This window comes from Temnothorax curvispinosus, unplaced genomic scaffold, assembly GCF_003070985.1.
Source record: "Temnothorax curvispinosus isolate PA1 unplaced genomic scaffold, ASM307098v1 QBEX01013471.1, whole genome shotgun sequence".
Taxonomy (NCBI): domain Eukaryota; kingdom Metazoa; phylum Arthropoda; class Insecta; order Hymenoptera; family Formicidae; genus Temnothorax; species Temnothorax curvispinosus.
Window position 1 is genome coordinate 23,855 of NW_020223251.1, and position 24,899 is coordinate 48,753.

Sequence of the window (24,899 nt, forward strand, 5' to 3'; positions counted from 1 at the left end):
AACCTAATACGTGCTTTTAGAAATCTTAAGAGTACGTGGCGGAAGTTTCTGTTTGCAATAAAACTGCACTTAAAATTGAGAAGTATGGATCGTCTGTCAGGAGGGAGACAGGGTCGCGAGATAAGTAAGGAACCCTAATAAAAGAAACGATAGCCGAAAAACAAATGCGTCACTGAAAAGAACCGATGGGTTACACCCCCAATAAGACATGTGGCTTTTAGAGGGGGCTCACCAATAGAAAACCGCAAAAATCGATAACCGTCTCTAGCTTTCTAGGATAGGCGTAAACCCAAAATCTCCCCCTTGGGCAAGAAACATCTCGCCCAATAAGAATTCCCTTAAATAATAATCAGAAACATCCCGCCAACCAGAAATCCCTTAAACGAAAACCAGACACATCCCACACAAAATCCACCCCTTCCATCCTTCGAACCTTCCTATTTAAATCGCGACGTCGCAGGACCCGGCTCAGAGAAATTTTCTCATCTCAAGTCCGCATTGTTCGGTTACAATTTAAACCTCATTCGAAAAGCTCACGTTTAGAGTCACGTAGAGTCAGTGCAGCAGATCCGACGGACCAGTCGCCCCAACCCACTCACCGACGAGTCCAACGTCCATTGAGAGAAAGCGTACTGAGACGCGTTCGAACTCATCAAGTAGTAAGTCCCATAATTTTCTTAATCCTTTTTCCGCGTTATCGCCCCCCTTAAACGGTCTATCGATTGTCGGACCCCGGAAGCTCGTTATATATTTGGGGGTCGGTCAGCGTAGGCGGCAGGTTCCCAGCGGTCGTTGGCGTTGTCGCGGGCCGGACTTACCTCCCGGCGTCTCGTCGCTGTCGTGGACTCAGCTGGTCCACTGACCTCCCTGAGCTTATGCTCGTGGGTCGGTTAGTGTAGGCATCGAGTTCCCAGCGGTCGTTGGCGTTGTGGTAGGCCTGACTTGGCTCCCGGCGTCTCGTCGCTGTCGTGGGCCCAGCCGTCCGCTGACCTCTCTCCCCTTTCTTTAAGCTGAACGATTTCCTTTTGCTCGCTTCCGGCCGGGTCCGAGAGAGATCGACCTAATGAGTAAATGGTTTTAGTGGACCCGAAAGTCCTGGCCCCTCAGGAACCAAACCTTCGTACAATCAGGCGACAGAGAAATCGCCAGAACAAGCGGGCGCGACGGGAGATCGAACTCCCCCGAGAGCAGCTCAACGCCGGTCCTCCGCGACTCGCCATCCCACCGCCCCTACCAGCGTTTACAGAAGAACCCGGTTGTTCGAACCGGAATCGTCCCACTAACATCCTGCCCTATCGCCCAGTCGTCCTGCCTTTTCGCCCAATTATCGAACATCGCCCTATTTGCCGCGTGGCTCCGTTTCGCGTGGTCCCTCCTCGCGTGGTCCCCGACAACCCCGATCCAGTCCGCTTCCTAGAACCTCCTGATTCTCCCCCCCTCTTCCCGAAGTTCGTCCCCAACCTCCTCAACTGCCTCGACTCTCGATCTCGAGGAAATAGGCGATCCTGAGATCGTAACCTTAGATTGATAGTTATAAAATTAAGTTTTACTTATTTCAATTCTCATATACTGTACTTCATCGATTAACACACACACACAGTAAATTCATGTAACTGCAATCCTAAAAACAAATTGTAATAATAGCGGGCAGGATGTGCATTTTCAAGTAGCTATCCCCTTAGAAATCTTGCCCGATCACCCCCGCACTTATGTAACACCCGCGAGAAGTACACACATATACATTTCCATTGCAAAATGTTTTCAATCTCCCGTTTAATTTGCCTAGTTCTCACCTATTGTAATATCGACAGATTACTTAACTTCGATTTATAATAAATGTTTTATTTACGTTAAATATAAATTTCCATTTATTTATAATCTAAGACCTCACCCACCATTCTTCCACCACTCGAAATTGCACGAGGTCCGATCCTGAGTTAAAGGGATTAAATTCTCTGACTCGAAAAAGGACCGATGATCGCACTGCTCACGAAAGGCGTCCTAACGTCTTTACGGACGTTGACCTTTTCTGAGTCGTAAAAGTGCGTTCGGCTCGCGCCACGCGTCTCAGAGCGCGTACCTGCGAGCTACATTTGTAAGCTTCTAGCTGCGTCCTCCCTTCCCCCGACCCCTCTGGCTAGCCTTTCCCTTGCTTCCCAGATTTTCATATCTTAATCCCGGGGTTGGACGTAACAGTGGTGAACCAGGAATTTCTGGATAAACAATCAAAAAAATCATCTATTTTGGGAATAGGATAAGAATCATTTTCTGTAATGGCATTGAGCTTCCTGAAATCGATACAAAATCTAATCGTTCCATCTTTCTTTTAACCAAAACAGCTGGAGAAACCCAGGCGCTATGAGATTCTTCGATGACACCACGTTGTTTCATTTCGTTTAAAATCTTTTCCACCCCTTCTCGCATATGCAGTGGAATTCGCCTAGGAGCCTGTTTAATCGGAGAAGAATTTTTCACCCTAATAGCATGCTCAACGACGGAGCAATTTCCTGCAACCACATCTTCCGAAAAGATATCTTGAAACTCAATCACCAATTCAGCAAACTGCTCCTTTTGAGAAGCGTTGAAAGTTTCGGAATTTTTCTCAAAGAATTCTTTAAGAAAAAAAAAGCAATCTCCCTATCAAAACTACAAATTCGGGAATAGAAAAAGTTTTCTTGACTCTCTGACACCGTTTCCTCAAAAACCGAAGAGAAAACGCTTCCTACCCCTATTTTTGAAAGAAAGTCCGCTCCTAGAATACACTCGTCTTTTATGGCCGCTATGATTACCGGAAAATCCAAAGAAAATTTCCCTATTTCGATTCCAACCACCACTCTATGTTTTACAGGAACCGTTTTTCCCGTTGAATAGGTCAAGAAATATCTCTCTACAGGAGTGGGTGATTTCAAAGGACCTAACAAATCTTCCCTAAGTACCGACACATCGGAGCCCGTATCTATTCTAAAGACGCAAGTCCGGCCATTAACTCGGCCGCAAAAACAAAAATCATTTAACCCGCTGCTTATCCTACTTAATTTCGCAAGGCCTTTGCACCCCTGAGCCGAACATGCCCCGCTGAGCTTTCCGAGTTTTCCTTCTCTTCCGTAGTTAGAGAAGGGCACTCCGACCGAAAGTGCCCTTTGGCACCGCACTGCCAGCACTCCTTTTCCTCACGCCCGAATCTCGTCCTGAAACCCGAATTCTTCTTAAAATTTGCAGAACTCTTTTCATCTTTCTCATTCCCCACCGATTTAATTTTGTTCCCAGCTCTGCCTTTTCCGAGATCTCTACTTTCAAATTTCCGCGAAAATTCGCTTGGATGACTTTTATTGCCATGGCCCACTCTATGGCGGCTCTCAAGGAAGTTAATCCCTCTAACTGAAGAGTTCGTTTTACGAAACCGTCAGAAAGCGCCGCAATGAACTGGGCGCACGCAATCTTATCCCGCACCTCGGCCGAGCATTCCGAATAGGCTAAACGCGCTAAACGTTCTAAATTCGCTCCCAAAACGGGCAGATCTTTTCCGGGTTTTTGTCTCCGATTAGTGAACTGGGTGGTAAAACGTTTGAGACATATGCGCTTCGCCAAAACGCAACTCTAACCTAGCCTCTAATTCAGAATAGCAAAGGCTTTCGAATTCGGTTACCCCATCCAATACGGCACGCGCTTTTCTTCTTAAGCTCGAAGCTAAAGCCACGGTTCTCGAAGATTCCTCCCAGCCATTTGCTTGCGCAATTAAATTGAACTGTGCTAAATATTCGCGCAGACGAACACTCGCGTCGAACGTGTCGGGCTTTAATTTATAACCGAGCGACGTCTCACTCGAACCTCCACACGCGGTGCGCCCTGCACACGAGCCCTCGCCCGTGCCCATCACACGCAGCGGCTCGACCGAATTTCCGTACGCGGCGCGCCCCGCACACGCGCCCTCACCCGCGCCTATCTCACGCGTCGCCTCATTCAAAATTTCGTCGCGAGAAACATTATTGGAGGGACTTAGCTGATGTACGGCGAGTTGCTCCTGAAGACGTGCCACCGCAGCGTCGCGTTCCTTCAGGCGAGCCTCCAACTCGCTGCGGAAAAGCTGTTGCTCCTGCTGCTTCAGCCGCCGCTCCTGGCGCAGCTTTTGAAGCTCCAAGTAGACAGCTTCGAAAGCGCCCGCCTCTGCCTCCGTCGCCCCCGCATCCTGCGGATGGGTCGCTCCCGCCTCCGTTGTTGCCGACGCCGCGGCCTGCGAACGGGTCCTCGGCGTGGTGTGCGTGGTCGTCATTTTGTTCGGGATACTGCGTTCGTCACCTCGTATCCCGGACGAGCCCCCAAAATGTTGCGCTCGTCGAGTAAGCTCGCCGCCGTAACACTATCGCGCACTCCACACTCGCGCACGAATTTCGCGGAACTCGCAAAAGGGAAGAGAACTCAAAAGAACTTAAGAAATGCGTTTATTCCAAGCTCGTAAAACAGAACGCGTGCGGATTCCAAAAATCCGCCAGACAGAAAATCAATAAATCTATCAACAATCTCCCGTTGTCAAGGAGCGCGCTTCACAGCTTTCCGCGACTTCTCTACTCAGTGTCCAGCACGGGCGTAACAATATATATATATGGATCGGTACAAAAGTAATGCCTTTTTGTTTGGGCTGTTGATTTAAGATTTGAATTCTATTATGATGGCACTGCCGCGCAAAGGATATAGCGCAAAGGGAACTAGCCCCCCTAGTAATAACGGATGTCGCCACATGTTCTCCAGAGGCGCTCGCTTCGTACCCACTAGCCCCAGTAGTACCACGTTGCCATGCGGTGTCGTCAGTACATTGTCTCAGTCGTCGTCAGTCTGTCTCAGTGGACTGTCTGTCGAGAGTACATTATCTAAGTTTGTAAAGATCATATCGTAGAGCCAAAGTTTATTTGTACGAGCAATAAAAAATTTGTAAAACACGAAGCAAAGTCATTCTTTAGCGAAGCTGTATCCAAAGTCGAGAAAATACGTGCCGTGCACCCGGCTCAACGAGAGCTGCGTAACATATGGTCCTTCGAGCCGGATATTCAGTCCGGTCTCGTGCAAAGGCATTCAAAGTTCACAAGGGCGTGAACGGAAGCGAAGATCGAGAATACACGCCTCATTCGCCATTGATGGTGACGAGTCTGTTCAAGGAAAGTAATTTGCGTACAAGGCAAAGGCGCATCAAGCATTACGCATTGCAAAGCATAAGGACAACGGCTAAGATACATAGCTACCAGGTGAGTCTCCGTTGCCCATCTTATCCATTTACAGTCTATTTCCTTCATATCGAGTTCTTCAAAGATGGCGAAACAAGAATTCGCACAACGTGCCGCAAAGACGAAACGGTCGCAAGCAAAGGCCACGTGTACGCGCGGGAAGAAGTTCGTGGACGAAATAGGCGACAAACCCGTGTCGGTAATCGAATTGCGACAGAGACAAGCAAAGTTTCGCGAGTGTTGGCAATCATTCGATGACGCGCAGTCCGACATCGAGATGTTTGAAAACGCGAACGAGCAGGAAATCGTGAATAACGCAGAGCGTCAATCGTTCGAGGAGAAATATTTCGAGGTCGACGCGAGGTTCGAGGAGCTTATAATCGAGCGTACACCAGAAACGGGCGCTGCCGGCCCCAATCCGTTCGACATGTTTCGAGTGCCGGGTAATCGCGATAACCCTCCGCAAGTCCACGCCAATATGAAGTTACCGCGAATCGACCTTCCTACGTTTTCGGGTTCGTACGAGGATTGGTATCCATTTCATGATGTGTTTCATTCGATGATACATACGAACACTACATTACCGACCGTACAAAAGATGCATTATCTGCGATCATCTCTCAAAGACGAAGCGGCAGACGTTATTAGTTCATTAGATATAGCGGCCGAAAATTACGAAGAAGCATGGGCGATGTTAAAAGAGCGATATGATGACCAGCGGGCTATAATGCAGAAGCACATTAAAGCGATATTCGGACAGTCAGTGTTGCATAAGGAAAATCATGCTGAACGACTCTCAAACAATTAACGGATTTTTTGGCTCACAGGTGTCGTACATTAGAAGCGGTTGATAGGAATCTTCAAAGCCCCACATCGTCTAATAGCGTTGGTAAGACAAATACAAAGAAGTCTACTGTAGCAAACGTAGCAACTGGCAATTCAGGATGTGTCCTTTGCAAGGGCGATCATCCTATCTTTCTTTGTGGCAAATTTCTCGGGTTCTCAGTCGACAAGCGTTTTCAAGAAGTCAAAGCCCTCAAGCTGTGCTCAAATTGTCTCAAATCCACAGATCATCGAGCGAAGAATTGCAACGCCGGCTCATGTAAGAAGTGTAGTAAGAGGCACAATACTTTATTACACATGGAATCAACCCCGCAAGCGAAGGAAACTGAAACGAAGTCCACGGATGTGGTTGCCTCTGTGCAATCAGCATCATTAACGAGCGTAAATCACGTCACACGGTTGTCAGGGCAGCATGTCTTACTGTCCACAGCAATCATTCACGTTCAGGATAATAAAAGAAGTATTCTACCGTGTCGAGCTATTCTCGATGCTGGCTCGCAAGCGAACTTCGTGACATCAGAACTAGTCGAAAAGCTCGGGCTTAAGCGACATCCTACCTCTGTGCCAATAAGCGGAGTGGGAGAATCGAGCACTGAAACGCATAGCTACGTTAACATAATGGTGCAATCTCGTTTCAACGGCTTCAAGGTAGAACTCAGATGCCTTGTGCTGCGTAAAATTGTACAGGACATTCCAAATACACCAATGAGAAGATTGGACATTCGCGTTCCACCAGGAATCAAGTTAGCGGATCCCAATTTTATGGAGACATCAAAGATAGACATACTCATAGGAGCAGGACTTTTTTGGGATCTCCTCTGTGTAGGTCAGATAAGGACCACACCAGATCAGCCACGTTGGCAGAAAACACAATTCGGCTGGATCGCAGGAGGTGAAATCAGCACAAGAAAGACGCAGTCCGAAGCAACGATCTGCAATCTTATCACCAACGAAGCACTCGATAATGCTATAGCGAAATTTTGGGAAATCGAGCATGGCGCGCGGAAGATTAAGATGTCAGCAGAGGATCGTAAGTGCGTAGAGCATTTTAAGTCAACGGTCAAGAGAAATTCAACGGGCAGATTTATAGTCAAGCTCCCGATCAAGCACGAAGAATTAGCGCGGCTCGGTCAATCAAAGGACATTGCTACACGACAATTTATAAATCTCGAACGCCGTCTAAATCGTAATCCATCGCTCAAAAAGGATTACACGGACTTCATCCATGAATACGAAGCGTTGGGGCATTTGAGAGAGGTGCAAGGTCAAGATATAGAAACCTTCCCGCACTGCTATTTGCCTCACCATTGCGTGATCAAAGAAGAGAGTGATACGACCAAACTAAGGGTTGTATTCAACGCCTCGTGCAAAACGACAACGGGCGTTTCACTTAATGACTGCCTGATGGTCGGGCCCTCACTGCAGCAGGATCTCTTTTCTATTATTTCAAGATTTCGTACGTTTGAATTTGTTTTAGTTGCAGATATAACAAAGATGTACCGCCAGGTGTTGGTCGACGAATCACAGGTATCTTTGCAACGTATCCTGTGGCGCGACACTCCGGATGGTCCGATAAGAGTGCTAGAATTATTAACAGTCACGTATGGCACTGGCGCAGCAGCCTTTCTTGCCATTAAGTCAATCAGAACACTGGCAGAGATTGAAGCAAAGAACTTCCCGATTGGATCGAAAATCGTGTTGCGGGACTTTGACGTCGACGATCTCATTACTGGGGCAAACACGAAGGAAGCAGCACTGCAAGTTCGTGATGAGACTACAAAGCTTCTTGAAAAAGGTGGTTTCGTATTACGCAAATGGGCTTCCAACAGTCCTGATCTGCTTGTTAATCTTCCTGACTCTTCCATGATGAATTCAACACGAACATTGGACAAAGAAGGTCTTCTTGGACCGGTCATAATACTTGCAAAAATGTTGATTCAACGATTATGGACATTGCAACTCGGCTGGGATGAATCTTTGCCCGCAGAGTTGCACACGCAATGGAGTAACTACAAATCGCAACTTAGCCAGTTGAATGATATTCGCATTTCCCGCAGAGCAGTCGAAGTTAAATCAAGCACACGCATTGAGCTGCACGGGTTTTGCGACGCGAGTCAAAATGCATATGGAGCATGCATATACTTACGCACTACAAATCAAAGAAGAGTGCATACTACGAAGCTATTATGCGCGAAGTCACGAGTAGCACCCCTGAAAGCCGTGTCTTTGCCTCGATTAGAGCTAAGCGCTGCGCAACTGTTGGCGCAACTAACCGACAAAGTCGTTCCTATTTTGGAATTGAAGATTGACGCAGTATACCTTTGGACAGATTCTCAAATAGTTTTGGATTGGATCAACTCCTCAAGTCGAAGATTCAACACTTTCGTTGCCAATAGAGTGGGTGACATACAAGAGCTCACATCGGTTCAAAGCTGGTCTCACGTAGGTACCGAATGTAACCCTGCAGATATTCTATCGCGTGAAGCCACTCCTTCTGTCCTCAAGGACGCAGATCTATGGTGGAATGGTCCATCGTGGTTGCGCGACGACGAATCCTCATGGCCTAAAGTCGTACGATCTTCAGTCAATGCGGAAGAGCTACCTGAGCAGCGAAAGACAATCGTAGTCACTTCTACTTCACATGAAGAATTCGACATCATCGATAGATTTTCGTCATATGTTCGATTGATTAGAACAATTGCGAGGTGTCTTCGTTTCGTGCATAACGCAAGATCCAAACCGAATGATCGTAGGTTCCATTTCCGCTCAAGAATTGGAAGTATCTCAAAGGCTTATCATTAGAGGAATACAGCGATTAATATTTCACATGGAAATTGAAGCTATCGAAAATCAAAGATCAATTAAGAGAGATAGTCGTTTGCTTGCTTTGAACCCCTTTTTAGATCACGAAGGATTATTAAGAGTTGGTGGACGTCTGAAAAATGCTAATATCTCCTATGAAATCAAGCATCAGCTGATATTACCAGCACGTCATCGGCTCACTCGTCTCATTATTGAGCAAGAGCATAAAAGATTATTACATGCAGGACCTCAGGCCACTTTGGCAGCTATAAGAGAACGTTATTGGCCTCTGAGTGCTAGAGGGATTGTTCGCGAAGTTGTGCATAAGTGTATCATCTGTGTCAAAGCTAGGCCCCGTATATCTAAACAAATTATGGGCGACCTTCCGGCCACTCGTGTGACTCCCGCTCGGCCATTTCATAATACAGGTGTCGATTATTGCGGTCCCATATTTCTTCGAGAGGGAAAGCGAAAAAACGCAAGAAAATCTAAGGCTTGGATTGCAGTATTTGTTTGTTTCGTCACGAAAGCGGTTCATATCAAGGTTGTATCGGATTTAACCACAGAAGGATTTTTAAGTGCATTAAAGCGTTTCATTGGTCGACGAGGAAGACCAGCTAACATATATTCGGATAATGGAACTAATTTCGTGGGAGCCAATCGCGAATTAGAAGAATTGCGGACTTTATTTAATCGAGAAGAGTTTCGGCATAACATCACCAACAAGATGGCAGAAGATGCTATTACTTGGCATTTTATTCCTCCTCGCGCACCTCATTTCGGTGGATTGTGGGAATCTGCAGCTCGCTCCACTAAACACCATTTAATTAGAGTCTCCGCCGATGGATCGTTGACATTTGAGGAGGCAGTCACATTATTATCGCAAATTGAAGCGATATTATACTCGAGACCCTTAACTCCTTTATCTTCTGATCCCTTGGATCATTCCTACCTAACCCCTGGGCACTTTTTAATTGAAGACTCACTTATTTCGTATCCAGAGCCTACATTACAGGATTTGCCAGTAAATCGCTTATCTCGCTGGCAGCGTATCGAACAAATGCGTCAGCAATTTTGGAGGCAATGGTCAGCTGATTATCTCAATACATTACAACAGCGATCCAAATGGAAGCAAACTATAGGGCCTCAACTTCAAGTCGGTCAAATGGTGGTTGTACGAGAAAACGATTTACCCCCTTTGTCTTGGCTTACTGGTCGGATTGTTGAAGTTCATCCGGGAACTGATGGAATAATCAGAGCGGCCACTTTAAAAACCGCTAAAGGAACCTTTAAGACCTGCTTCTAGGATATGCATATTACCTATTGAAGTTTAGTTCTTTGTATACTCACATTTTATGTTTCAAATTGATAAGCCTACCCTATCAAGGCGCGCGGTATGTTTGGGCTGTTGATTTAAGATTTGAATTCTATTATGATGGCGCTGCCGCGCAAAGGATATAGCGCAAAGGGAACTAGCCCCCCTAGTAATAACGGATGTCGCCACATGTTCTCCAGAGGCGCTCGCTTCGTACCCACTAGCCCCAGTAGTACCACGTTGCCATGCGGTGTCGTCAGTACATTGTCTCAGTCGTCGTCAGTCTGTCTCAGTGGACTGTCTGTCGAGAGTACATTATCTAAGTTTGTAAAGATCATATCGTAGAGCCAAAGTTTATTTGTACGAGCAATAAAAAATTTGTAAAACACGAAGCAAAGTCATTCTTTAGCGAAGCTATATCCAAAGACGAGAAAATACGTGCCGTGTACCCGGCTCAACGAGAGCTGCGTAACATTTTTAATTTTTTTTTTGAATCTGGCGCCATTAAAAATTTTGCATTTTACTGTTACTTGAAGTCTCTAGTTATATTATGTTGAGTAGTGTTGTGATTAGTTTATGTTAGTGTGTCACACGAATAGTTCAAACTGGTGTGTATTTTAAATACGCGTAAAAGACAAGGTCGGTGATTGAATTTCTTATCGTGGAAGAAGTGAGTCCTATTGAAATCCATTCTTATTTCAGAAACGGTGTTATCATAAACATTTATGAGACGCGAATAAATTTCAATGGCTGCGTGCAGCAGAAAAAGCAATTTAGCAAGCAATCAGTAATTTTTTTAAATGGTTGGACCTTGCCTTTAGTTCTTCCCTGTATCCAAGTGTAGAAACTAATCATAATAAAGAATTATTGAGCGCGCATTGAGCTGCTTTCTCCGCTGAACGCAGCCATTGGAACTCACTTCTTCCACGATAAGAAATTCAACCACAGCCCTTGTCTGTTACGCGCATCTAAAACACACGCTAGTTCAAACTGCTCGTGTGACACACTCACGTAAATGATCACAATACCACTCAACATAACTCGCAACTAAAGACTTCAAATAACAACTCATTGAAACGCAAAATTCTCTATGGCGTCAGATTCGAAAGAAAAATATTAGGAGGCATATTACTTTTTGTGCTTAATATATTACAAGATTAATTCGTTTCAATAAAAGTACCAAGACGAGCGAACTGCAGGTTTATAGTTGAATTGAGACATAATTGTGTAGCCCCAATTATGGCATCTTCGCATTTGCCTGATATGATATAATGATAACCAAGGGCCATGGCATAGAAACAGGAGCTGCAAGCTGAATCGATTGCATACGATGGTCCCTTCAGATCCAAATGGTACGAAATCATGTTTGCTATTGTAGATCTGCTACATCCAATAAGATTCAGACCATCCATCTAATTGCAGAAAGTTAACGATTACAAATTGTCGCACACAAATGATAAATTCAATAATCTCTTCTATTACACTTATTAATTAATAATTTTCTCTACCTCAAGATCCTCATACAAAAATTTAGCTTGCGTTTCAGAAAAGGTTGTCGCTATGATCACGGCAGTATCCTTTCCTCGCAATTGCTTCGGATTGATCCCCGCGTCGATAATTGCCTCATAAGAATGTTCCAGTAACATTCTCGTCTCAAGTCCGAGTGTGTGCGCTTGGTCGAAAGATAATCCGAAGAAATCCGCATCAAACTTGTTCAAATTATTAACTATTCCCATACGGTTTGATATGTCTGGGTGATCTAATAAAATGTATAATTTCACGCAAAGGCGTTACGCTTCTTGTTCACTTTTTAATAAAATTTTAGTTTAAAATACATATCCTTAACATATAACCACTAATAATAATTAATTATTGCAGAAGGGATATGGCATATCCTATATCCGCCAATCAGGCATAAATGCAGAACTATCCTAGTTATATAATTAATCACCTTTCTTCCATCGACCATGATCAGCTCTAACAAGATCTTTTTTATTAAATAGATTTTCTCGTAATTGATTCATATTATCTGAATCCGGAAATCTACCAGCAATACCAGAAATAACAATCTCCTCGCCAGAGTTAATACCGTTCCAGGAGCTACATGCTTCTGTGCCATTCATGATTTCGATTGTTTTCTTCGGATAATCTAGAAAAGTGCTATGTGTATTTTACATATTTATTTCTTTTTTACGTATTATATCATACCTGTCTTGATGTTCATAGTATCACTATGATATCAATTAAGGTTGGCGAAGAAATGAGAAATTCGTATAAAACTTACCTTTTTTAAAATAAGGTAAAGAATAAGCAAAGTGTACGTGCTCCATACAAAATCTTTATTTTAAACAATTTTGATCTAATTTGGTCTTATAATTCCATGTATATTTTTTACTGCAGAAAACAATGATATCAGAAGACGCTAAGTAAAGTAACATTTGATTTTCTTAATCATGTTTTTTTATTATACTTGTTGCGTACATGTTCTGTTTTTTCTTCTTTTAACTATTCATTATTAGATTTACACACAAATATACTTGGCGTGCCCTTCTTATATTACTGGTGTACAGCAACATAGCATATAGCCCAGTAAAATGACAAAATTTGGAGGAAATAATACTGACAGATGAGTGGGCTGAAACTTTGTAAACAGGCTTGTTTTAGGAGTAGTTAATCTAGGAAAGTTCTAACCAGGGAGTTCCGAGGGGGGGTGAGAGAGGAAGGGGTATCGGATTACGCGGGGGAGTGAGGGGGTGAAGGAGGAGGGTATTGGATTACACGGGGTGAGGGGGTAAGGGAGGGGGTATCGGATTTTGCGGGAGAAGGTGAGGGGGAAGGGGAAGGGCGGGGTATCGGGTTACACAGGGGTATTAGATTACAAGGAGATAACGCGGAGTGAGGGAAAGGGAGAGGGGCGGGGTATCGGGTTACACAAGGGTATCGTGTTACACAGGGGTATCGGATTTTATATCGGGGAGTGGGGAGGGGTTGACCTTGGCATACCACCGGTATGACTCACCGGGATGACTCACCCTCGCCGCGGGTCCGCGTTCGCGGTCGCGTCGCGGTTGCGGTCACTCCGCGGGGTCCGCGGGGGCCTCGTTTGCAACGACGCCGCTAGGCGGCGCACAATGGTAAGACTAACTCGATAGCGCACTGCGTAGGAGTGTGTTTTGTCGATGACGCATCAAACCTGTCGGGACATGTTCGTCGTAAACAACATTTTTTTAGGAAAAGAGGGGTGTTATCTCGTAGACTAAACAATTGAACCTGTCGGAACATGTTCGTCGTAAACAACATTTTTCTAAAAAAAGGGGGTGTTATCGCGTAGACTAAACAATCTATCTACGCAATACGTAAAAAACAAAGGAAAAAATGACGTCATCGGGACGATGATCGACTCGATAACGCATTGAACCTGTTGGAACATGTTCGTTGTAAACAATATTTGATAAAATATAGGTAGGAATGGACATGCACGCAAAGAAATAACATCGTTCACTTAGTTGTAAAAAAAAGGCTGTTTATTTAAATCTTCTTTTACATAATATGTCTTACGTGTTAAATAACTAAAGCTGCGAGCTCACAATCGATGAGCTGATTCGTATTGAACGCATCGCTAGCGTATATTACATTCAACGCCTCCTCGGGATCCGTCACAGTGGACGTGATATCGGAGAACTGCTCTATCTACGCCGTACGTAAAAAACAAAGGAAGAAATGACATCATCGGGACGATGATCGACCCGATAACGCATCGAACCTGTCGGGACACGTTCGTCGTAAACAAATGTTTTCTAGGAAAAGGGGGCGTTATCGCGTAGACTAAACAATCTATCTACGCAGTACGCGAGACAAAAGAAAAGATCTTTCAAAAAATCAATTGGAGCGAAAGAGAGGGCAAAGGGTATATAACGAGGAATGAAGCGCATCGAGCCGCAGTAGTAAGATTTGAGAGCGATACATCGGTTAAAAAGTATCGAGATTTATTGTGTGGTTAAACACGTTATCACGTGCAAGTGCTGTGAAGCGATATAATAAAGAATAGTGCAAAAGTAATCAAACATGGATCAATTCGAGCAAACCGAACTCGATCTATTGGAGCTGTCCGACCAAGTAGCTACTTTGGGTGAATATTTTACATGGACGCTGCAATGCGCAGAATGCGTCGAGCAACTCGAGGCACGCTGTAGTGCCAAACGTCAGCGGCTCTTCGACAATCCAACGATCGGGCAGAGGCAATCGTTAGTTGCCAGAATAGCGCGACTCGAGGGTGAGAAATCGCGATTGAAAAGACAATTTTTCCATAGCGGTGGTGATTATGCGAACACCGGAAACAGTGGCGACACGCGCGCGGCAGAACTCGTATGGCGAGAAATCGATGCCGCGTTCAAAACGCGAATAATGACCGGTGCGATAATAATTAATACAAACCATATAGAATCGCGACAGTTTTTGGAAGACGCCTGCAGCGTAGTGTGCAAGCGAGTGCGAGACATTATAAAAATACATAACTGTGTCAAAGTGAATACCGCGTTCAACGGGGAATTTGTGGCGGGTGATAAACGTGCCAATAAGAGTATATGTACAAATAACATAGAATTCTGTCGCACATTGCACTTGCGCGAGTGGTACGAGCGACACGTTATCGAGCCCACATTAGCGAAACTCGGGGAGTTCCAGGAACGCGACACCAATAAATTGAAAATTATACGTCCCAAATTTTCCGCGTTATCCGACGACGATTTCGAATTATTGACGCGAAAAGGTTTCTTTCCATACAAATACGTGGACAGCGTCAAAAAGCTGGAAGATACGTGTTTATCGCCGCGCGATTCATTTTACAGTTCTTTGACCGGTGACACCGTATCCGAGAGCAATTACGAGCACGTCGCTAACGTCTGGCGACGGTTCTCCGTTCGTACCTTGGGCGAATACAGCGATCTGTATCTAAAGACCGATGTCTTGTTATTGGCTGACGTTTTTGAAAAATTCCGCGACAGTTGTATAGCGAGTTACGGACTCGATCCCGCGTACTACTACACTTTACCAGGGACGCCATGTTGAAACATACGTGTATCAATTTCGAACTGCTGACCGACATTGACATGGTTATGTTTATCGAACGTGGTATTTGCGGCGGCCTGAGTCAATGTTCCGGCAGATACGCGCAGGCCAAGAACAAGTACATGCACTCGTACGATCCATCAAAACCGTCGTCGTACCTAATGTACTTCGATGTCAACAACTTGTACGGCTGGGCGATGTGAAAGCCACTGCCCTACGCGGAGTTTCGATGGGTCGAAGACGCGTTAAATTTCGACTTTAGCGCGATCCGCGATCGCTTCGGATTCGCCTACGGGCTATATTCTCGAGGTCAATCTTGAGTATCCGCAGGATAAACACAACGCGCACACTGACCTACCGTTCTGTCCGATGCGCGCTAAACCGCCCGGCAAACGGCAGGACAAACTTCTCGCCATGCTGCACGATAAGGAGCGTTATGTCATCCATTATCGCAATCTGCAGCAGTGCACGCGCCACGGGCTTCGCGTCACAAAAATACATCGCGTATTACAATTCGCTCAATCTGAGTGGCTCCGCTTTTACATCGAACTCAATACAAAATTTAGGACACAGGCCAAAAATGAGTTCGAAAGAACTTTATATAAATTAATGAATAACGCGGTTTTTGGGAAAACGATGGAGAATATACGAAACCACGTCGATGTAAAATTAGTGACAAAGTGGGACGGACGATACAACGCGGAGGCAATGATCGCGCGACCGAATTTCCACAGCAGGAGCGTGTTTTTGGAAAATCTGGTAGCCGTTAAACTGCGCAAATTTGAGGTAAAATTCCACAAAGCAATCTACGTCGGCATGTGCATCCTCGACTTGTCGAAAATGTGCCTATACGAATTTCACCACGAGTACATGTCTCCCCTGTACCGCGACTCGTGTAGAATCATGTATACCGACACGGACAGTTTGATTTATCATATCAAGTGCGACGACGCGTATAAAAACATGAAACATGATATAGCCCGGTTCGACACGTCCTAAGGCCAGCTCAGCGAGGATAGAAACCTCGCATAGAGCAAAAAGTCAAAAGCTGGCTTGATCTCTATGTTCAGTACGCATAGAAACTGCGAAAGCACGGCCTATCGATCTTTTTTGGCTTGAAGAGTTTTCAGCAAAAGGTGTCAGAAAAGTTACCACAGGGATAACTGGCTTGTGGCGGTCGAAGGATCGCCCAGTGACTACGCGGTAGATAACGCTTATGATATGCCACTCGTCAATAAAAAAGTGCCGGGCCTGATGAAGGACGAAAACAACGGTGCCATTATAACCGAATTCGTTGGACTTAGAGCGAAAATGTACGCCTTGCGAGTCGATGGTAAGAAAGACACTAAAAAAGCGAAAAATGTCAAAAGCAACGTCATCGCGCGCACCATCACATTCGACGACTACACGCGGTGTTTGAACGATGAGATCGAAATGACTCGACCGCAGTCGTGCATAAGATCGAAAAAACACATGTACACTATCAGCGAGACGAAAATCGCTCTGAGTCCGTACGACGATAAGCGATATATCGTGCCGGATTCGACCGATACGTTGCCGTGGGGACATTACCGAATATAACGTATGTAATATAATGTATGTACATATATATATATATATATATATATGTAATGTATGTAGTAGTATAACATGACATATGTATGTATGTAATGTATGTAATGTATGCAATATATGTAATATAACAGCCCTCTGACACTTCTTATTATGTCCTTTTTTATTGTGTCTACTTAGTGACGCCAAGCTCGCTGTGTGGCGCTGGCAACAGTCACCACGGGTCTATGGTAAAAGTTAGGTTAATTCGCTCACTGTTACCGCTGTTACCGAACATGTTTCGTCGCGAAAGAAGAATTTTGAGAGTTGCTGATGCAACTAACCGCATTTGTTTATTTTAATTAAACAATGCCGCGCTGTCTTTCACTTGGCTGTACGTCAGGTTATACTTCAAATCCTGAAAAAGTACGTTTTTTTTATGTGCCAAAAGACGAAAATGTGAAAAAAGCATGGCAAGCAGCTTTAAAAAGAACTGATATAAATATAAATTCGACACAAGCTGTATGCCATCATCACTTTTTAAAAACTGACATTTTGTGGAAACGTGAAATTTACACAAAGAAGGAAATGTTCTTGGCGTGGTAAGTTGTTAATTTCTAAGTTTCTTCTTTCATTAGTTAATAATGCCTGTTTGATAATTTATACAAAATAAATACTCATTAATTACATTAATAATTGTTTAAATAATTATAAAACTTATCAAAAATTGTATTATAAATATTTTATAAATATTTTTTAGTCTGCACCATATAAAATACCAAAGTTACGTAAAGGGGCTGTACCATCACAATTCCCTTGGTTTGAGGAAATCTCAGACAATATTAAGGAAAAGCAATATCCAAAAGATATTGATAAAAATGTACATGATCCACATAATATTCAAGATAATGAAGAAAATGAACAAACGATATCACCATTTAATAATACAATAGATCAAGCAACAATGTTTTCATTTAATCACGTAATAGATATTCTAAACAGGAAAGAGTTTAATATGCCAAATCAGTGGATATATGGGCAGTATTTTACTGATGACGCACGATTATTGATCTTTTTTATTGCCACATGTAACAAAATGGAAAATTATGAGGACAAATATTCATTTAATCCTTTCAAAGAAGTTTTACGTAAAGAAAACATGACAATACAATTAAATATCTTAAGGCAGCCTATAAACATGTTAAACATTCCATTAAAGAAATTTCTGTAAATAATGTAGAAGATCAATTAAAAGAAACACACGTTTCTCGAAATCAGTTAATCGCAGTGCAAGAAATAATAAAAGCTGCAAAATTAAAAAATACAAAAGGTCGCAGGTATAGCGAAGAATGGATATTATTATGTATGTTATTGCACATGAAATCACCTAAGGCTTATGACTTTATAAGAGATAATCAAATATTATCCTTGCCATGTATTAGAACTATACAAAGGTAATATATACATTTTTATTTTCGAATAATTATTCTAGCTAGAAATATATACATAAATAGTAATCACGTACCAAAATATAACAATTTTATTAATTTATGTAATAATGCAATATGTATTTTTTTAGATATCTTTCTTTTATTGATACACCATGCGGTTTTGATACAAAATTTTTTGAAATGTTTAAATTAACATTGAGAGACAAAACAGATACATAAACATGGAGTTATTTTACTTGACAAAATACATCTTTGCGAGTCCATTAATGTGAATTCTAAGAATCTCACGTATACAGTAGGGTTAATTGATTTTGGAAGTGAAGGGATATCATCATTTAATCTTGATGAAAGAGCAGATTATGGACTAGTAATAATGTTTCGGCCAATTGCAGACTGTTATTGTCAACCAATAGCAGTGTTCGCTTCCAAAGAGCCTGTAACTGGAGAAGTACTTACGCAATTGATAATTAAGGTACATATGATGCAATGAAAATTTAAATATATCGTATTTTTCTTTCGAAGTTCTATAAGAAATTGCAAAATATATTTTTATATAATTTTTTTGTTATATTATAGGCTATTGCATTATTAGAGGCTATTAATTTAAAAGTTCATGGTGTAATTACCGACGGTGCTGCAATAAATAGAAAATTTTGGAATATTATGGGTGTCTGTGGAAGAAAAGATAATTTAATTAATAGTTTTAATCACCCAACTGTAAATGGACGTCGCATATATGTATTTTCAGATCCACCACACCTTATGAAAACGATTAGAAATCGATTGTACAGTACATCATTACAGGTAAAATAATAGCTTAATTATCATATAGTTGTGTGAATATATCAGTTTACTTCTTTCATGAACATTTAAATTAAATTTGTTAGAGTATTGATTTGATACTAAAACTGAAATATTCATGAAATATCAGAAACAAATCCATAAAAAATGCGGCGTAAACTTGAAAGCTAAATGTACGAAAGAAATTTATAAAGGATAAGGCGTAAACTATGAAACTAAATCAAGTATTTATCCACACTGCAAAAGTTTAAAACGTCTAAAATATTTAATCTAAAAATCTAATCATAAATATCTTTTTGTTTTGTTTTTTTAAGCTTAATCCTGATGAAAAACATGTCAAATGGGATTATTTTCAAATATTACACAATAAGGATAAATCGCTGCCGGCTCAAATGCGAATATGCCCTAAAATAACAACTAATCATTTAATACTTACTAACGCAGCTAAAATGAGAGTTTGCCTAGTTGTTCAAGTAAGAATATTTTAATAGTATTTTATTTAATGATTTTACACAATTAATATATTTTACAGATAATCCAGTAGTTTAGAACGTTTAGAAATAGCTTAAAAATTGCAATATATCTTTATACACATTATTTCAGATTTTTAGTAAGTCGATGGCTCACGGTTTAAGATTCTACAAAAATTTTTTACCTGAATTAGAAGAGTGTGACAATACTGCAAACTTTTGCGAATGGATTAATAACTTATTCGATTCATTAAATCGAAATAAGTTTTCTGAAGGTTTGACTGTTGGAAATACAGACTACAAGGTACATTAATTTTTTTATAATTAGTCAATGATTGGATTTGTGTAACTTTTATATATTAGTTTTTTTATTTATTACATATTTATGTATTTACAAGAAGCTAACAATTTTGCTAAAAATTTAATTTTTTAATAGATTTTAGAGGAATCTCTCAAGAAATTAGATGCTTGGCAGCAACATGTCGATGAAGGTGCTATCACAGAGAAAAACTTTTTAACGAGACAAACTGCTGAAGGTCTTCGTGTGACAATACAATCAACATTAGATTTGGTTAAATATTTAACGACAAATGCTGATTTTCCTTCCGTCTTAACAGGCCACTTGAATCAGGATTCACTTGAGGTTTGATGTATCAAAAAATCGTATGTATATGTATTTATGTATATACATATATACATATGTATATACATATTTACACATTTATATACGTATTTTACCTGGTATTGATTATAAATATATATAAGTATATATTTAGATTGTATATATATAGTATGATTTTAGAGGAATCTCTCAAGAATTTAGAAATATTTAACTTCTTATCATAGTTCTAAAAGTTTATTACCTATTCATAGGATACATTTATGGCATTGTGGTTTATTTTTATAACAATGTGATATAAATAATTTCTCCATGTTTCCATGTGTCATATAGAGATTTTTTGGTTCAATAAGACAAGCAGCAGGGTCTAATGACCATCCCGGAACCCCTACTTTTCTTCAACTATATAAAATTTTAAGTACTTCAAGCATTCTTAGGCCTCCGCGCTATGGAAATTGTTCAGTTACGGAAGACTCAAAACCTCTAATCTCAATAACCGATATAAAACAGTTATATAAAAAATTAAATAAAAAATCTTTAATCAAATTGAAAGAAAAATTAAATCATGCTGTTGATAAAAGCGATAACAGCGAATGGGGTTTTGATGATTTTATAATAGAAAACGATTATCAACATGATGATAATGAAATTACAGATTGTATTGTATATTTTACAACAGGATATTTGTGTAACTATATTTTAAAATCTACAAAGTGTAACATATGTAGGAACGCATTTACTAATCCTGTAGCATGTAGCCCTTTTCCTGAGGCGCTGTTAACAAATATGAGAACTGATAATAATCTAACGCATCCAAATTTAAAGATGTTTAAATTTATAAAATATTTAGAAATTTTGTTTTCTAAATATTGCCATCGTGCTGATGTATATGACATGGTTGTAGAAAATATCTATACAGAAGATCTGTCTTTTCCATGTAAAGAGCATGGTGATACTATTTTATCCAAAATAATAGATTTTTATATTTGTACACGCATGAGGCAATATTGCCATAAAATTAATCATGAGAAAAAAAAACAAAATCAAAATATAAAAAAAACAGCAAAATATTATAAAAATTAAATAAAATTTTCTTAAACAAAAATATTTTATTATTTACCTATCTATCTTAATTTACGTTTCCAACTTTATATTACACATTTTATTTAATATACAATTTAAAAAAAAGTATTAATGTGTATTGAAAATTTGTAATAAATAATTCTGCACATATAATGCATGCATATTGGCTAGATTCCATAAAGTGCATATGCGCGCATTTTTCTATTACGTTACTTTTGTCTATTACTGCTTTATTAATTAAATCTCATTTTTATCGAAGTGTTGACAAAAAATCATATGCAGTAAACATTACGTATACTGTAGATACACGCGCTTTACGGAACGCAGCCATTAACATATATATATTAACTGACGCCAGCGCCACGGCGTCACTAAGTAGACACCTGAAACTACAGAAAGCGGGGGGCTGTAATATAATGTACGTATGTATATATGTATATATGTAATATAATGTATGTACGTATGTACATATGTATTGTGACGTGGCAGTTTCGCTGCACCGTTGCAGCGCCCCGCCGCCGTCACAAGGCGCTGGTTTCGCGACCTTTTATGCCCGAGGACGGTTCAATGAATCGCTGCGAGATCTCCAGGGGGGTCTATTCTAATCGCGTTGCGTTATGCTAATCCCTTCTTTTTATTTTTGTATCATTTGCGCGGCGCCTCACCGAGCCGAAAACCGGAGTTCCTAAGACGATGCTGAGAATCAAGGAAAAACAGAGTCGACGACAAGGACAGAGGCGAGAAATCAGACGACGGCAAGCCAATTTCGATGATGCTCGCGGGCCGCCGAGCGCAGGGGAGCGCGAGAGGATACGCGCGCGGCGCGTGACATAGCGACGGGCGGATCCGTACAGGCAGGGCCCCGGGACGCCGGGGCAAAAATCAGCTCACCTGCCCTCCTTACGCTACTGACCGGATTCCGGGATGGATGGCCACCATCCCCGGACCGAAGAGGAGAAACACGGAAGCAATCACGTCTCGTCCGCTGCCGGGAAGAATCCCGGAAAATCACCGCACGAACGAAGGGCCGTCGAGCGCCCTGCAAAAAGCCGTGACTAACGGCCCTGTGCGAGGAGATACCGCGAGCCTGCGAGCTCATCCCCTATTGATCCGCGCGATAGCGTCGCGGGGCCGCGTACGCCCGGGGTGGGGTGCGCTATCGATTCCGCCATCGAGCGAAATTTCGGGAGTATTCTTGAGCCGTTCTCGATAGCCGACGCACGTACACGCGAATCGTTGTGCTCTGTCTTGCGACCGGAGTCGCCCTTTGAGGCGTAAAAGATTTCGGGCTGTATCTTTCCAGCCCTTGGGACGACGGCAAGGATCCCCGGGAGAGAATCGACTTACGGTGAGGTTGCCTCGTGTAACAAAATCATGTAAAGCCACGACACCGCTCCCCGGGTAGCGCTCTCGCTCGGGAATATTCGCGATAATTACGTACTCGCCGACAAGGCGTATTTGGCGATCGATAGCGAAAGCGAGGGGCCCCGGACTGGTCTTGTGGCCGTGGGATCGCGACCGAAATCTACGACTCCTGGAGATCGCAATAAGCGCGCCGATGACGACGTCCGATCTCGCAAATACGCCATTTCTCACGTCCTTCGCGTCCACGTCCGCGTGTCTCATGGTGCGTAGTAATTCACCCGGCCGAATATTAATCGCGTGGTAATATTAATTGCGTCAGACGGTTGTTTGCGCTGGTAATTACGTCGCTCGCGATTTGCGTCCGGACACTTAGAGTATCTACGCGGTATCGGTTGTGCCAAGACATTATTCCTGTGATTGCGTCCGGATGTTACCGGCCTTGCAGTATTGTTCGCGTCTGAGTCTTACTTTCGAGCACGTACGTAGGATAATAACTGCGTGAGAATATCGTCCGCGTCGACATATTATTTGCGTGAGAATATTGTTCGCGCAGATTGACTCCTGGCGTTGGGGCGTTATTCGCGTGATAAATGACAGTAAAATACGGATCACCCCGACTGATTAGTTACGTCCAGAGGTTATTTGCGTTATATTAAGAAGACTATTCGCCTTAGATTAAGAATATTATTCCCACTAGATTAAGACTATTATTCGCGGTAGACTACAATTATTCCTTGCGTTAGATTAAGATTATTAGCGACAAAATCTCTGCACGGCCTTGGGCTCTTGCGTTCACGCGCTCCGAGCGTGACGCGCTATTCTGTCGTGCCAACTCACGCAATATTATTTCACGTTACTCCGATTATGTTTTGCCGATGTCGCCGGCTCTATTAATTTGAAGCCTTCGGGAAGTTAGTTTTTTTTTTCATATTATTTGTTCGTGAATTTAGTTTCTGTTAGTATTATCCTGCGTAATACCGGCGCCTTCCGCGCGCTTATTAAATCTGCGTAATTTTCCGTGTTTTCCTGGCGTCCGCGTTATCCTTTCTGTGTTATTCAAATTTGACGTTACGTTATCAACGTGGCGAATAAATTTATATTCAGCGGCGACCTTTCTTGCGTCATTTTTGGGCTTGCTGAAAATATCTCAGAGCTGGGCAAGAAATTTAGTTACATTATTTAGTGGCATTTCGTTATACCCCTGAATTTTTAACAACCGTTAAGAGCGATCTGTGTAACAGGTTTCGCGTTCTTGGGGTAATAAACTATAGATAGTTCAGCTTTTATTTGTATTGTCGATGTTAGAGCTCCCCAAGCTTGACGACCAATTTCAAATTTAATGTCTCCTCCGAAAAATAGCACAGTTTCTCCGCACAAGCCCCACTCGCGGGGGGTGCAGTTTGGAATATGAAAATTTCTGTGATCAGGTGGACTCGAACCCGGTTCCTCTGAGTTACGAGTCTGGCGCTTTACCACAAAACCACACTGCCACCCTTGGCATTGAGCCCGCACTGGTCTGTCTTGCTTTATTAATAAAAGCCAAATTGGCCATTATTATTTTCTATAAATTGATTATACAATAAATGTTACTCTTTATTTGTTAGCCGATTGAAATTATGATTTATGTGTCACCCCGCCGGATATCGCGCTGCCCTTAATTAATCCCGCCCTGCTCTTAGGTCGAGCTAGCAATTTCCTCGCTCACCGACTTCGTTCGTTTTGCGTTTCTCTCTTTTGGTTCTTAGCGATTTCGCGGACGCGAATTCACGCATCTGGCGCCCAATTTTAAGCTCGTTTCGCGGAGTGTCGGAGGTGCGAGAGAATGACCGGAGAGGCCTATCACCTTTCTCTCCTTTTCCCCTTTTGATCCGGCACACGCCCTGGACCGCTCCGGGAGTGCAAAAAGCCGTGACAGTATGTATGTATATTAATGGAAAGATATTAATAAAGATATTGTACATGTATTTAGTATTTAATATTTTTTATTATATATATATACTTTATATATATTACATATTTCAAAACACTTTACATGTATCATTTTTTATAGTAAGAATAAAATACAGTTTAAATAACATTGTTCTTGTGTATCCAAGAGTTGTGTGATCCATCGAATCCCAGCCATTTCACGTAAACCTCGTCGCCCCTCCTGCGCAGTACTTTCTCCACGAGATACACGTCTGGATAAGTCGCGTGATGCAACTCGTGCTCGTAGAACGCTCCAGCGACGGATTTTCCACGGATAGTCCTCGAGTAGGTAAGTTACGGGATTGGTATGCTGCACTTTAACGATCTTAAACACCTCGGTGGTCCAAT

At 42.2% G+C, this 24,899-nt stretch overlaps 1 protein-coding gene across 2 annotated transcripts in view; it reads right to left on the reverse strand.

Moving 5' to 3' along the window:
* LOC112463625 (fatty acid synthase-like) overlaps positions 1–24,899 on the reverse strand; it is a 138,274-nt gene that overhangs the window by 22,200 nt on the left and 91,175 nt on the right. The window contains exons 3-5 of one of the 2 annotated variants that reach the window (XM_025030118.1): positions 12,128–12,325; positions 11,685–11,935; positions 11,357–11,588 (exon numbers count right to left, since the gene is read on the reverse strand). In XM_025030118.1, coding sequence (XP_024885886.1) covers positions 11,357–11,588; positions 11,685–11,935; positions 12,128–12,299 — 655 coding nt within the window. In that variant the 5' untranslated portion in view covers positions 12,300–12,325. Of the gene's footprint in view, positions 1–11,356; positions 11,589–11,684; positions 11,936–12,127; positions 12,357–24,899 lie in introns of those variants that run through there. The other variant, XM_025030117.1, reaches the window with a different exon arrangement.